Source organism: Oryctolagus cuniculus, chromosome 6, assembly GCF_964237555.1.
Source record: "Oryctolagus cuniculus chromosome 6, mOryCun1.1, whole genome shotgun sequence".
Lineage (NCBI taxonomy): Eukaryota > Metazoa > Chordata > Mammalia > Lagomorpha > Leporidae > Oryctolagus > Oryctolagus cuniculus.
The window spans coordinates 164,407,700-164,423,795 of record NC_091437.1 but is presented as its reverse complement, the minus strand read 5'-3'; the positions used below and the strand labels follow the sequence as shown (position 1 = coordinate 164,423,795).

General features: G+C 54.5%; 1 protein-coding gene across 2 annotated transcripts in view; it reads left to right on the top strand.

Annotated features, from left to right (window-relative positions):
* The window catches only part of COL22A1 (collagen type XXII alpha 1 chain), a 261,951-nt gene that overhangs the window by 19,745 nt on the left and 226,110 nt on the right, over positions 1 to 16,096 (top strand). For both annotated transcript variants that reach the window (XR_011389346.1, XM_051844068.2), the window contains exons 2-3: positions 2,587 to 2,749; positions 7,607 to 8,173. Coding sequence is in view for 1 of the 2 variants with exons in the window: in XM_051844068.2 (XP_051700028.2) it covers positions 2,632 to 2,749; positions 7,607 to 8,173 (685 nt within the window). In the remaining variant the exon portion in view is untranslated. The remainder of the gene's footprint in view (positions 1 to 2,586; positions 2,750 to 7,606; positions 8,174 to 16,096) is intronic.

The window sequence follows — 16,096 nt, the reverse complement described above, 5'->3', positions numbered from 1 at the left end:
GGCTGTGGAGGAATCCTGAGTGGGCTGTGAGGATGAAAGTGACGAGGGGAGATTGTCGGTGATTTGATGCAACACCCAGTGCAGGGCTGTGCTTTCACTGATAGAGGTGTCCACGTGGTGCATTCAGTGCAGGGGCACACGTTGGCATTTGATATGCACGGGGGGCATTTGAAGGCTTGTGGGCCTGGCTGCTGGCTGGGTTTGCTGGCCACAGAGTGTGCAATCCCTGCTCACCACTGCTAGGAGCGTGACCTGGGCTGAGGTCAGTCTGTGAGGTGGGCATGGCCACAAGTGAGGCCCAGCTGGAGAAGGCTTCATGGGATGGAGAAAAAACCCTCACAGAGTTCAGGAGCCTCGGGTGCTGGGACCCCAGAGCACACAGGCTTTGTGGCTTTGGGCGCTTTTGTGCCTGCTTCCCTGGATGGTGCATGTGGCGCAGGAGGGAGGCAGGACCCCAGAGACTGCTGTACCTGTGCTTCTCATCAGGCTCAGCACAGGGGATATTTTCTTCACAGCTCATCCAGGTTTTTGGAAGCTCTCTTCTGACCCAGCAGAATATTGGAAATTGTTTTAGATCGTCATTGGTGAAAGCTGAAATGTTGATATTATTCAGAAAAAATCCTCAACATCACACACACACACACACGCGCGCGTGCGCACGCATTCACACCCCTATTGGGCTTGCTTCCCCTGCGTCTGCACATCACCTCTCAGCCCTGGTCCAGGTCACTGGGGGTGGCTCGTGGCTGCAAGGACACTAGTGCTCAGACATATTTTCATAGACCTCTGTGGCCTTTCATGGACCACTTTAATGCCTGCCTCCCATCAGCACTTTGCAAAGAAAGGCCGAGTGACTTTGCTCCCCTGCCACCTGCTTCCTATGTTTCTCTTTATTAAAATCTGAAGAAAGTACTCTCCTGATAACTTGAAAGACAGTAACTCTTAGGATGATTCTCCTGATGCCTTTGAAATAACTTCCCCAGCACTGCAAGCACTGAGTTCCGGGATCCCTTGCAGGATTTTTGTTTTCCTTCAGCCACATACGTGGGCTGAGCAAGCGGGAGGGGCTGTGACCTTTGCCAAGCTGTCAGCTGGGCATCAGCCTCCAGGGACCACGCGGCTGGCAGGGCAGGCAATGGGAAAGTAGCCAGAGTCGTAGCCTCCTGCGGATGGGAGGGAGCCTAGGGTTCGTGTGGGGGCAGCTGGGGGGGTGTCTCATCCCGGGGTGGGGGTCATCATGCGATGTCTGGGAGGGGCTTTCTGAACTGAGCATTGCCAGGGCTGTCAGGGAGGACAGAGGGAATCTCAGACAGAGGGAAGCCTGCCACAAAAGCAAGGGGGTCTCGCAGACCCCGCACATGGGTGGGAAACTGCAAGAAATGTCACAGCTGCCAGGTGCAGCCTGGAGGAGCAGAGAGGAGAGACAGGAGTGGGGAGGTGAGAGGGGAGAGGCCAGACTGGACGGGAGCGGAGGGGAGAGGCCAGGCTGGACAGGAGTGGAGTTGAGAGGCCATCTGGACGGGGCAGAGGTGAGAGGGGACAGGTCAGGCCGGGCAGGAGTGGAGTTGAGAGGTCATCTGGATGGGCAGAGGTGAGAGGGGACAGGTCAGGCTGGACAGGAGTGGAGTTGAGAGGTCATCTGGATGGGGCAGAGGTGAGAGGGGACAGGTCAGGCTGGGCAGGAGTGGAGTTGAGAGGTCATCTGGATGGGCAGAGGTGAGAGGGGACAGGTCAGGCTGGACAGGAGTGGAGTTGAGAGGTCATCTGGATGGGGCAGAGGTGAGAGGGGACAGGTCAGGCTGGGCAGGAGTGGAGTTGAGAGGTCATCTGGACGAGGCAGAGGTGAGAGGGGACAGGTCAGGCCGGGTAGGAGTGGAGTTGAGAGGTCATCCGGATGGGGCAGAGGTGAGAGGAGAGAGGCCAGGCTGGACGGGAGTGGAGTTGAGAGGTCATCTGGATGGGAGCAGAGGGGAGAGGGGACAGGTCAGGCTGGACAGGAGTGGAGTTGAGAGGCCATCTGGATGGGGCAGAGGTGAGAGGGGAGAGGTCAGGCTGGGCAGGAGTGGAGGGAAGAGGTCATCTGGACGGGGCAGAGGTGAGAGGGGACAGGTCAGGCTGGACAGGAGTGGAGTTGAGAGGTCATCTGGACGGGGCAGAGGTGAGAGGGGACAGGTCAGGCCGGGCAGGAGTGGAGTTGAGAGGTCATCTGGATGGGGCAGAGGTGAGAGGGGACAGGTCAGGCTGTCCTGTAATAGCAGGCATGTGAGCCGTATCCAGTAGGGGACAAGGATTGCATTGTTGCAGGATCTTACACAGGAGCTGCTGTGGGCACCTGTGGCACCACAGGCCTCTCTGACTCCGTTCTGTGGTCCCGTGTACTGGCCGGTACTCAGTACACGTCTCCTGTTTGGGTAGATGGAGGGACACCTGGGCCAGCCGCTGAAAGGCTCTTCAGGAGGCCGTGCCGTGGACCCGGGAACAGCTGACAGGCCCGGAGGCTGCGGGAGGCCGGGTGCAGCGACTCCTCCGCGCTCCTGGGGCCTCCAGGGGAGAGCTGCTCCTCACAGGGTGTCCTTCTCCACACAGGAAATGCCCCACTAGAGCCGAGCGCTGTCACTTCTCGACCAAGAAATGCCAGCTCCCAAGCCCAGGAGCGTCATGGGCGGCCTCCCAGGGAACGCCGTGGCCTGCCTTCTCGGGATGCTTCTGCTGTGGAGTGGACACGGCGGCTGCCAGGCCCAGCGGGCAGGTGGGCATCAGGCTGTGGCACGCTGGTGTCCAGCCGGCAGTGTGCACGTCCTGGTGTGAGAGTGCGTGAGGGGTGGAGGGAGAACGAGCCGCTCTCGGTCACTGCTGGCTATCAAATGTCCTTGAGCCTCCCCATCAGGTAGGTGTGTGTAGGCCGGGGACCCTGCTGTGCTGTCCTGCTCTGGGAAGGCTTCGGGACACCTTCCTGGGGAGCCGACACTGTGGAGCCGGCCAGCAGGGGCAGCCTTGGCCCGAGGAGGACAGACTTGCAGAGAAGACTGAAGGCCGGGAGGGCCCAGGGGGCTGCTTGGGCTCTCCTCTCCGAGGGTCCCAGCCATGGGGAAAGCTGCCTGTCAGTGCTGGGCCAGGAGGGAGGGGGCGGGAGCCAGCTGTGTCCTCAACACCCAGCACTGTGCCTGTGCCCTGGGGACCCTCCTGGATGGGACGCGCACGGACTGCTCACAGGATGGCGGGGAGAGCACCTGTTGCTGGACCCAGGGTGTGAAATGCTGTCCCATTTCACAGATGAGCTAAAGAGCCCAGAGGCAAGGCTGTGAGTGAGGACACAGGGAGTGACCAGCTAAGGCTTCCCTCCCTCCCTTCCGGGTCTCAGCAGCAAAGGAGTTCACGTTGCTTCTGCAGAGGCTCACAGATTCCTTCATGCTTTCTGCCTCTCCTGAGCCTCTCGAAGATGGTCATAACACTGACCTGTGAGGAGCCTGGGCCTTCTGTGCTTGGTGAGCCGACCCCAAGTGCACAAAGGGAGAGGCCCCAGCTCCTGTGTGCCCTCGTCTCCCACTGTTGAAGGGGGCCTGAGGGAGGCAGACTCCTGTCGGGGGTGGCCTGCCACAGTGCCCTCTCTGCATGTCACACTCAATCCCCACACGCCCACCATCCAGCCCCCTGGAGAAACTGGGCAGCGAGCTCAGAAGGGCCCCTCGGCGATGCCTCCCACACGAGGGAATCTTCTGCAGCCCTAGACAATTTGCTGTAGGATTACAGCCTGCAGCTGGACCCTGCCTGGCCCCCGGGAGCAATTATCCCGAGCAGGCTGGGATAGGATTGTCCCAGGGACAAAAACGTGACCTTCTGTGTCGGAGAGAAACTCCCCAGGAGTTATCTGTGAGTCCACACATCTGGGCAAACACACTGCAAAGCCCTAATCCGTTAGGGCTCGGTCCTGCCAGGCAGGGCTGCCGCTCGGCTCCTGATGTGCCTGCTACAGCTTGGCTTCTGAAAACCAGAGGGCACAGTGGGTGTGGAACAGTCCAGGGTGGCCTGGGCTCAGCCCAGATAGGGAAGAGTGTGTGTGTGTGTGAGATCATGCATGTATGTGTGACAGTGTGCATGTAGTGGGTGCATGTGAGTCTATGTGAAGATAAAGACCTTTGTTTTTCTGTTTTATGAACTTAATTCATTGCCTGCAGATATAAATCAGAAAATACAAAATAATCGAATTCACTCCCAGCTCTGTTTGTCATAGGGAAGCCATGTTTCGGACTGCAGTTTTTCCTGTGCATTCATACAAAATTGCACACGCAGACAGGCAAATGTAGTTTTCATTCCTGAAATTCTGTCTTTTGAGGGTACTTGAAAAGCTCATGGAATCAAAAGGTAAATTTATTTTGGAACAAAAGATGTTGGAATTCAGGCATCACTTTTTTGTAATACACATTTTCCATGAAGTTTCTGAAGAAACCTTTCTATGCATGCATTTCAAAATTTTTGCACCAAAATAGTTTTCTTTTAGTTCCATTTTTCATGAGGTTTTTTTTTTTTTTTTTTTTTTTTGACAGGCAGAGTGGACAGTGAGAGAGACAGAAAGGTCTTTGCCGTTGGTTCACCCTCCAATGGCTGCCGCAGCCGGCACGCTGCAGCCGGCGCACCGCGCTGATCCGATGGCAGGAGCCAGGAGCCAGGTGCTTCTCCTGGTCTCCCATGGGGTGCAGGGCCCAAGTACTTGGGCCATCCTCCACTGCACTCCCGGGCCACAGCAGAGAGCTGGCCTGGAAGAGGGGCAACTGGGACAGAATCCAGTGCCCCGACCGGGACTAGATCCCGGTGTGCCAGCGCCGCAAGGCGGAGGATTAGCCTAGTGAGCCATGGCGCTGACCTTTCATGAGCTTTTTGAAGTACCCTCCTACTATTCAAAATGTTTTTTTTTTTTTAAAGATTTATTTATTTGAAAGTTGGAGTTATACACAGAGAGAAGGAAAGGCAGAGAGAGAGATGAGAAAAAGAGGTCCTCTATCCATTGGTTCACTCCCCAGTTGGACACAATGGCCAGAGCTGCGCCCATCTGAAGCCAGGAGCTCCTTACAGGTCTCCCACACGGGTGCAGGGGCCCGATGACTTAGGCCATCTGCTGCTGCTTTCCCATGCCATAGCAGAGAGCTGGATTAGAAGAGGAGCAGCTGGGACTCGAACCAGCGCGCATATGGGATGCCAGCACTGCAGGCAGCAGCTTTTCCTGCTAGGCCACAGTGCCGGCCCCAATATTCAGAGTGTTTTATATACAGTTTTTCACACCTGACACTGTACTGAAAAAATGGCTGAGTGTTGGTAAGCAAGCATTCTTTTTTTTTTTTTTTTTTTAGATTTATTTATTTATTTGGAAGGCAGAGTTAGAGAGCAAGAGTGAGCCAGCTTCCCCAAATGGCTGCAGTGGCCTGGGCTGGGCCGATCCAAAGCCAGGAGCTTCTTCTAAGTCTCCCATAGGAGTGCAGAGACCCAAGCACTTGGGCCATCTTCCACTGCTTTCCATGGCACATTAGCAGGGAGCTGGATCAGAAGTGGAGTAATCAGGACTTGAACTGGTGCCCATATGGGATGCCAGTTCCTCCAGGTGATGCCTTTACCCTCTATGCCACAGCACCAATCCCAAACATTTCTTTTTTAAAAAATATTTATTATTTGAAAGGCAGAGTTATAGAGAAAGTGAGAGAGAGGGAAGGAGAGAAGGGTATCTTCCATCCACTGGCTCACTCCCAAAATGGCTGCCATGGGCTCAGGTTTGGGCAAGGCCAAAGCCAGGGCACCTGGAATCCACATGGGCAGCTGGGCTCCAAGCACCTGGGCCATCCTCCCCTGCCTTGCCAGGCACGTTAGCAGGGAGCTGGGCTGGAAGTGGAGCAGCTGGGACTTGAGGCCATGCTCCAATAGGATGCCAGCATTAACCTGCTGCGCCAGGACACTGGCCCCAGGTAAGGATTTCTTACAGCTGTGCTGCTCACAGATGTTCCGCTGCCTGAATGCATAATAACTTATTTAAGTAATTCCATATGCATGAGCCTGTAGGCTGTCTCCAGGATTTTCCTGGTTTTGCTTCTGTGCACTTCCTTATGCATTTACCTGATGGTTTTCCTGTGGAAATCCCATATTTGGAATTGGCAGGCAAGAAGATGCCCTCCTTAATGAGGCTTTCGTAACCCTGAGAGCGTGTCTGATGAATTTCATGACCATTTGGTGAGCAGACACCTTCTCGAATTCTCATGTACCCTGGCTACCATCAGTCTTTTTGCCTTTGCATTTTTCTTTTCTTTGCAATCTGATACTTTTTTGCCTTTTTTTTTATAAATTATTTATTTCAGAAACCGAGAGATAGAGACAGAGTTCCTATATGCTAGTACACTCACCAAGTGCCCACATAGCCAGGGCTGCACCAGGTCAAAACCAGGAGGGGGAACTCAGTCTGGGTCTCGCGTGGAGGTGGCAGGGACCCAAATACTTGAGCCATCAACTGCTGTGTCCCAGGGTGTGCGTTAGTAAGAAGCTGGAATCAGGATGGAGCCGAGGCTTAAACCCCAGCTCTCCAGTGTGGGGTGTGGATATCCCAACCGGGGTCTTCACCACAGGCCAAATCCCACCCCTCTTGCTTTGTTTTTGCTGGGCCAGATGTTTGTGCCAGGTGTTCCCAAGGCCCGCTCCGCTGCTGCTTGGAACGACCACACCCCACATTCTGGAATATCAAGAACATCAACACTGGTGTTTCTTGCTAATTCCCTTGATGTTTGCACACACTTTGGAAAACACTTTTCTCATGTCATCTAAAAGTAAAATAGATGAGTAAGCTTCCTGCACAGGGTTGCTGTTGAGGCGAAAGAAATGAATTACAAAGCACCCTGTTTTGTTTAAAGCATCCTATTGTTTCTGTAATATTTCATGTATTAATTGAAGTATAGGATCATAAAAGCATTATAGAACTTCCATAAATTTATATTTAAAATATACAGGCACAGTTTATCAGTTGTCTTGGGGTGAAATACCATGAATGAGTTAAACATCCAACGAGAAAGCAGTGGCTAAGTCAGTTCTGTGCCCCCACGAGGTGGACCCTGTAGCCATGGAAACAGACTCAACCTGGAAATGGGTTTCCAGCTTATTGCCCGTTGTGGCAAGGGCAGCTTCTTCACCAGTGTCTGCCACGGCCATACCTCCAGTGGCAACGACACGAGAATAGAAAACAATCAAGTTTGCATTCTCACCATGGCTCCACAATGGCTGTCTCCGATGGATGGGAATATTTTAATGTAGCGGGATTAGTGGACATGCATTCTTTGTAGCAAGTTTAAAAAATAATGATTATGAAGCCAGTCTTGAGCATCAGCTACCAAAGGAGAGGCTACAGGGTTGGGGGTCTCCCTACAGGTTCATCTTTTTAAGGGCCCTCACAGCAACCCTGGGGAAAACTCATTACAGCTGCCATGTGAGAGCTGGGAAACCCCGCATCCAGGCCACGAGCCGGGGGAGGGGCAGGGCAGCAGGACCTGGCCCCTGGTCTGAGAGACCCCAGCAAGTGCACCCTCAGCCCCTAGAACCTGCCCTTGGCACTCCATATGCCCTCCCTCTCGCCCTGCAGGTTGCAAGAGCGTCCACTATGATCTCGTCTTCCTCTTGGACACCTCCTCCAGCGTGGGCAAGGAGGACTTTGAGAAGGTCCGGCAGTGGGTGGCCAACCTGGTGGACACCTTCGAGGTGGGCCCCGAGCACACCCGCGTGGGCGTGGTGCGCTACAGCGACCGGCCCTCCACGGCCTTTGAGCTAGGCCACTTCAGCTCCCGTGAGGAGGTGAAGGCGGCGGCTCGGCGCATCGCCTACCACGGCGGCAACACCAACACCGGCGACGCACTGCGCTTCATCACCGCCCGCAGCTTCTCGCCGCAAGCCGGTGGCCGCCCCGGGGACCGTGCCTTCCAGCAAGTGGCCATCCTGCTGACCGATGGCCGCAGCCAGGACCTGGTGCGCGACGCGGCGGCCGCAGCACACGCAGCCGGCATCCGCATCTTCGCCGTGGGCGTGGGCGAGGCACTGCGGGAAGAGCTGCATGAGATAGCCTCGGAGCCCACGTCCGCGCACGTCTTCCACGTGTCTGACTTCGACGCCATCGACAAGATCCGTGGCAAGCTGCGGCGCCGCCTGTGTGAGAGTGAGTGTGGGCTCCCCGCACGTGGGGCTCTGTCCTTCCCCTGGGTGGCGCCCTCACTGGGGGCCATTTGCAGAGATGGGCGGTGCACCAGGGCACACAGACAGCAGGTGCAGAGGTGGGCAGAGCCTGCCATCCCTAGGCGCTGCGTGCACCAGGTGGCACCCTCACAGTCTCACCCTTGCATCTGTTATGCAGGAACATCACCTGGCTTGTCTTTGCCAGGGACAGAGGCAGGGAGACAGAGGCTGGAGGGGCCGGGGAGGGCTAGGTTCTGCACCCACCCACCCAGCAGCAACTTGGAGACCCATCTTCCTCTCTGAGGTGGGAACATGCATGGCCCAGAGCTACCGGAGTCAGACTTTGCCTGTGAAGCCCTCACCCAGGCAGATGGTAGGGTGCCTTGTTCTCTCCCAAGGGATCTCAGTGTCTTGCAGGAGAAGGGGCACACACAGGCCCCGTGAGCTACACTTGAACCCAGGAGTCAGCCGTGTAGCCAGACGGCCAGTCCCAGAGGACAGAGGCTGTTGACCTGGCCCCTTCGGAGATGAGGGAGGGTCTCTAATGTGCTTGGACTCAGTCGTGGCAGGGGAGGATGGGGGTAGGGAAGGAGGTGGAGGTGTAGTTGGACGGTGAGCAGGGGTTCTGGGATGTGACGCGGAAGCCTGACCTCCAGCATCCTGCAGGCCTCGTTCTGAGGACAGCCGCGCCCTGCCCAGGGAGGGTGAAGTGGATTTCCCCAGCAGCAGCTTGGTCTCCTGGTCCTGCCTCTGCTGGCATCTTGGGGTGGCATTTGTCCTCCCTGGGTCACAAAGGATGCTGGTCACTTTCCTCTGCAAGTCCAGCAGGGCAGTACCTTGAGCTGGTGGGGCTGGGAGCTGGGTCAGCCCCACCTCTGCTGGGGAGCCCGTGGCTGGGGGTTGGGGCAGCAGAGCAGGTGGGCCTGGTCCCAGGGGATATGCCTGACCAGCTAAATGATTTGGGGAACCGGGATGGTTCCTTTGTATGTGTGGTTCTTCTCTGTGTTGGCTTGGCTTCTTTAATCTCCACTGATTTATGCCACCGAGACCTATCTGAGGTCTGCATTTTGTGCGGCTTTGTGCTGATTTTGTGGTGTGGGAGTAAAGCTGAATCAAGCCACAGCAGTGTCCTGGGCTGGGTCCTCGTGTGCTTGGTGATGCTGGAATGCAATTGCTCCTTGGAGGAAGGCGGTGGGGCTCAGGCTGTGCGTGGCAGTAAGGGATGCTACATGGCCATTGGCTGGGTCACGTGGGGACGGGTGAGCTCTCTTGGCCTGTCGGGGGTCTCCACAAAGGAGGGTCTCATGTGCTTAGGTGAGGACGTTGGCGAGCTTTATACAGGGGTGTCACATGGTCAGCGCTGTGTAAGGGTGTTATGGGGGCGAGCCAGAGAAAAAGAGAGGCCCTTTGCAAGGATGTCGAAATTCACGGCACTGTGTTTTGGGAGAGATGGGGCATTGGTGATTGGCCCATTTCACAGGAGGATACTGAGGCTGGAGGGCTCAGTAGGGTTACCTCCCCTAGGGTGTGCAAGGCATTGGCTGTGGGTATAACGTGGTGGTTTCATCCGACTCTCGTCATGAGCACAGATGTGAAATCTGATCCTCTGGAACACTGAATGCGGGACCCTACAGGGCACAGTTGCAAGGCCTGGGCCCTCAGCAGTGGGGCAGGGTTGTTGGGGGGCTGCTGGGACTGGGGATTGAGTTAGAGGAGAAAGCCCGGTAGGGCTGGGGCGATGGGTGCGTCTAGGTGCGCAGTGACCTGAAGAGCTAGGCACAGGGCTAGTCCAGAGGTGGGTATGCTGCGGTCACTTAGGGGCGGAGAATCCATAGCTGTCATTCCAGGATGCCCTGGGATGCAAGGTGCTTCTTGCCCAACGCACCACTAGGCTGCCGTCCTGGTTCTAGCTCTTGGCAGGGCCGACTCTAGACTCTGAAGCACTTCTGGGCCCAGGGGTGGCTCTGAGAAAAGCAGTGACAACCCCAAGAGGTCAAGTCCCTGCGGCATACTGCACAGTTAATCTAAGATCTGAGCTGGGGACAGACCCAGACCTGAGCCACCTCCTGCTGTACCTTCAGAACACAGGAGTCAGTTTTTGGCCATTAGACCATTAACCGTAGGGTTGTAGTCATTGTCTAGTTTCCTGGAATCTGAGTTTTCCACGCTACCAGGCAACACTGTTTCTCTCTCCTCCTTTCCCCAATATGGTAGTGCTAGAAGTAGCGCCTACAGTGTACCTGGTGCAATGAATGAAGAGGCAGGGACCCTCCTGCCCCCTCCTGCCCCCTTCTCCCCCCTCCCCCCCCCCCCCGCGCGCTCCGATGCTGATGCTGGCGATGGGGAATGGAGGTCCCTTGCTTCCAAGTTGGTGCTCTTTGAATGGGCTGGGCCACTGCAGGCTGGATCCCGGGACCAGCAGGCTCCAGGGGCTGCCCTGGTGGGGGGAGGCTGAGTCTGGAGCCAGAGCACAGGAAGTGAGCAGCCAGAGTCCGGGGTTCTCCTCCGTGTGTGTGCTCCAGGGTCACCTGTGGCCCTTCCCTGTCCACCTGTGTCTTGGGGCCTCAGGAAGCCTTTATTACTGTGCTGAGAGCTGTGTACAGTGCCACCACCACATCCTGCCACCCGTGTCACAGCTACAAGTGGGAGGCTCCACACTCACTGTTTCTGACTCCTGCATGATGAGCATGTCAGGGTCAGCGTGTGCAGCAGCTGTGTGTGCTCTGAGGAGCCCTGGCTCACCATCGAGGCACCTGTGCTCAGAGACCCTGAGCTGCTCCCCACGGTGGCCCAGCTAGCCAGGAGCAGGGTGGGGAGGGGGAATTCCCCTGCTGTGTCTGAGCCCAGGTCCTGGACTCCTGTGGTTAGCCGGGATAGTTAAGAGGCATCTTTAAATCCACATTCCATGGGAGCCTCACCAGGACCCTGTGTGCTTTCTGAGCCTTCCTGTTTCATGCTGACCGCTCTGAGACACCCAGAGGCTGAATGGCCCCTCCAGGCTGCCAGGGACCAGGTGCCTGTCTTCATTCACCCAAAGGCCCCACCTGACAGCGAGAGCCCTTCCCACGCTTTGCCCGTAACTCTACTGGGCAGAGTTGTTGGCTCCTGCGCGGTGCCTGGCACAGACCTGACACGTGCACAGCAACCAGCAGCTGCCTGTTGAGTGACAGGGAAACTGACTTGAAGGAATCCTTATCCCCGTTTTCTAAGTGAGCTGGAGCCTCCACACTCTTGGACATGCAGTCCCGCCAGCTACAGCGACGGCCAGGGGTATTAAACAATCATCACGCATGTCAGCCCCCCTGCCTCCTCTCCCAGCGGCCTCCCCTGAACTCTGCCACGGTGCTGGGAGCACCCGCTGTCCCCTTGGCCTTGGCCCCTCCAGGGAAGTGTCTCCATGCCATGGTACCAATGCCCGCTTCTCCGTGGCCTGACAGGGCCTTGGGGATTCCATGTCAGCCTCAGCTTCCTGCTCTGTGTGGGGCGGAGGCTGTGGACGGGGCCCGGCCTCAGAGAGTCGGCTGTAATTAGGAGCCTTCTGCAGCCTGGGCTCCGTGCTGGCCACAGAGCAACCTTTATATAGCTTATCGGGCCGCCGTAAGTGGGTCTGTGGAATGCCAGTTGGCCGTGGCTGGGAAGGCCTCCGCCCACTTCTATTCTGGGGATGTGCTATGGTGGTCCTCTCCTTCCCCCTGTCCCCACGGGCAGGAGCACTCTCCTGAGTCTGGCCTTTTAGCTCCTGGGCTCAGGCGGGGCTGGACTAGGGGGAAAAGGAGCCTGACCTGTGGGCATCTCTCTGTGTCTCTGTCCTGTTGATGGCCAACTTCCTGTTGCCATGAGAGTCTGGGTGACCGTGGCTGTGCTTGCCAGCAGGGTGGGAAGTGGAGGGGACAGAGCATCCTGTGTGTGAGGGGACAGACTTGTCCACCGAGCTTCTCACTGGAAAGCATCAGCGCTCAAACGTGGCTCTGCACGCTGGCTGTGGTGGGACCCTGCAGAATGCTCAGTGCTGCGTCTCCGGCCCTGGAAGTGGTGCTCGGCCCTGCCCCTCGCTCCTTCTTGTGGCCAGAGGACAGGCAGCTGGACCTTCCCAGCACTGACCCCACGGTCAGGGTCACTTACAAGTGCTTCTGGACTTCTTTGAGCACAGACACTGGCAGTTGACTAACAAGACAGTTATAGCTCATGACAGCAGCTGTGTTTAGGGGTTGTTTGGGCTGTTTTTCAGTGTGGATTTTACTGAGCCCTGTGCCACCTCCTCAGCAGTGTTTTGAGGCCTGAGGCCTACAGTGGTGACCTGGAGACCAAAGGGTCGTCCCAGGGTGGAAAGGAGATTTTCTTCCTCTACAACCCACATGTGCACACCTCACATACACACACACACAAGGTTCATCTCACTTACATACCAACATTTACATCACATTCATAACACACTCATCCAACATATGCCTCACGCGCACCTGATAGACACAACACAGCCCCCCGACATTCAACACAACGTTCACCTCACACACATACAGAACACACACCTCACTACACCTCATGTGCACCCAACATACACCCAACATATACCTCATACACCCCCAACATATGCTTCATACATCTACCTCATACGCATCCCCAGTATAGGCCTCGTACATATACCCAACATACCCCTCACACATAGAAGCTCACCCAAACCATATACCTCACACACACACATCACACACACCCAGTGTACCCCTCACACATAGAAGCTCACCCATACCATATACCTCACACACACATCACACACACCCAATGTACGCCTCACACATAGAAGCTCACCCATACCATATACCTCACACACACACATCACACACACCCAGTGTACCCCTCACACATAGAAGCTCACCCATACCATATACCTCACACACACATCACACACACCCAATGTACGCCTCACACATAGAAGCTCACCCATACCATATACCTCACACACATCACACACACCCAATGTACGCCTCACACATAGAAGCTCACCCATACCATATACCTCACACACACATCACACACACCCAGTGTACACCTCACACATAGAAGCTCACCCATACCATATACCTCACACGCACACATCACACACACCCATCATACACCTCACACATAGAAGCTCACCCAAACCATATACCTCACACACATCACACACACCCAGTGTACCCCTCACACATAGAAGCTCACCCATACCATATACCTCACATGCACACATCACACACACCCAATGTACGCCTCACACATAGAAGCTCACCCATACCATATACCTCACACGCACACATCACACACACCCAGTGTACCCCTCACACATAGAAGCTCACCCATACCATATACCTCACGCACACATCACACACACCCAATGTACGCCTCACACATAGAAGCTCACCCATACCATATACCTCACACACACACATCACACACACCCAGTGTACCCCTCACACATAGAAGCTCACCCATACCATATACCTCACACACACATCACACACACCCAATGTACGCCTCACACATAGAAGCTCACCCATACCATATACCTCACACACATCACACACACCCAACGTACGCCTCACACATAGAAGCTCACCCATACCATATACCTCACACACACATCACACACACCCAGTGTACACCTCACACATAGAAGCTCACCCATACCATATACCTCACACGCACACATCACACACACCCATCATACACCTCACACATAGAAGCTCACCCAAACCATATACCTCACACACATCACACACACCCAGTGTACCCCTCACACATAGAAGCTCACCCATACCATATACCTCACATGCACACATCACACACACCCAATGTACGCCTCACACATAGAAGCTCACCCATACCATATACCTCACACGCACACATCACACACACCCAGTGTACCCCTCACACATAGAAGCTCACCCATACCATATACCTCACGCACACATCACACACACCCAATGTACCCCTCACACATAGAAGCTCACCCATACCATATACCTCACACACACATCACACACACCCAATGTACCCCTCACACATAGAAGCTCACCCATACCATATACCTCACACACACATCACACACACCCAATGTACCCCTCACACATAGAAGCTCACCCATATCATATACCTCACACACACATCACACACACCCAATGTACCCCTCACACATAGAAGCTCACCCATACCATATACCTCACACACACATCACACACACCCAATGTACACCTCACACATAGAAGCTCACCCATACCATATACCTCACACACACATCACACACACCCAATGTACCCCTCACACATAGAAGCTCACCCATATCATATACCTCACACACACATCACACACACCCAATGTACGCCTCACACATAGAAGCTCACCCATATCATATACCTCACACACACATTACACACACCCAATGTACGCCTCACACATAGAAGCTCACCCATACCACATACCTCACACGCACACATCACACACACCAAATGTACACCTCACACATAGAAGCTCACCCATACCATATACCTCACACACACATCACACACACCCATCATACACCTCACACATAGAAGCTCACCCATACCATATACCTCACACACACATCACACACACCCAATGTACGCCTCACACATAGAAGCTCACCCATACCACATACCTCACACACACATCACACACACCCAGTGTACACCTCACACATAGAAGCTCACCCAAACCATATACCTCACACACACATCACACACACCCAGTGTACCCCTCACACATAGAAGCTCACCCATACCATATACCTCACACACACATCACACACACCCAGTGTACCCCTCACACATAGAAGCTCACCCATACCATATACCTCACACACACACATCACACACACCCAACATACACCTCACACATAGAAGCTCACCCATATCATATACCTCACACGCACACATCACACACACCTAATGTACACCTCACACATAGAAGCTCACCCAAACCATATACCTCACACACACATCACACACACCCAGTGTACCCCTCACACATAGAAGCTCACCCATACCATATACCTCACACACACATCACACACACCTAATGTACGCCTCACACATAGAAGCTCACCCATACCATATACCTCACACGCACACATCACACACCCAACATACCCCTTACACATAGAAGCTCACCCAAACCATATACCTCACACACACATCACACACACCCAGTGTACCCCTCACACATAGAAGCTCACCCATACCATATACCTCACATGCACACATCACACACACCCAATGTACGCCTCACACATAGAAGCTCACCCATACCATACACCTCACACACACACATCACACACACCCAGTGTACCCCTCACACATAGAAGCTCACCCATATCATATACCTCACACACACACATCACACACACCCAACATACACCTCACACATATATTTCACACACATTCCCAATATACCTTGCACATACATTTCACACACAATCCACATACCTCACATGCATAGCAACATATCACTTCATACATGTGCCCTACCTATATCTCACGTATATACCATGCACACCTCAGCATATGCATACCATGCATATATCACACACACCACAAACCCATACACAACCCACATACACACACATTTCTCACACACTTGCATGAAACGCATGCCATACACCACACCCACATACGCACATCAACACATACCATTTGCTGTGTACACATATACACTATGCAACCTACTCCACACAGCACATACATATCACACATATACATATACCTCACACAGACATACACACATGCACACACACACACTTATATACTATGTACACCGCACATCCAACATACACATAACACACACACACCACATGCACACTGACTACATGCCAGGAACACAACATCACACATATGCCACAATACATGCACACAAATGC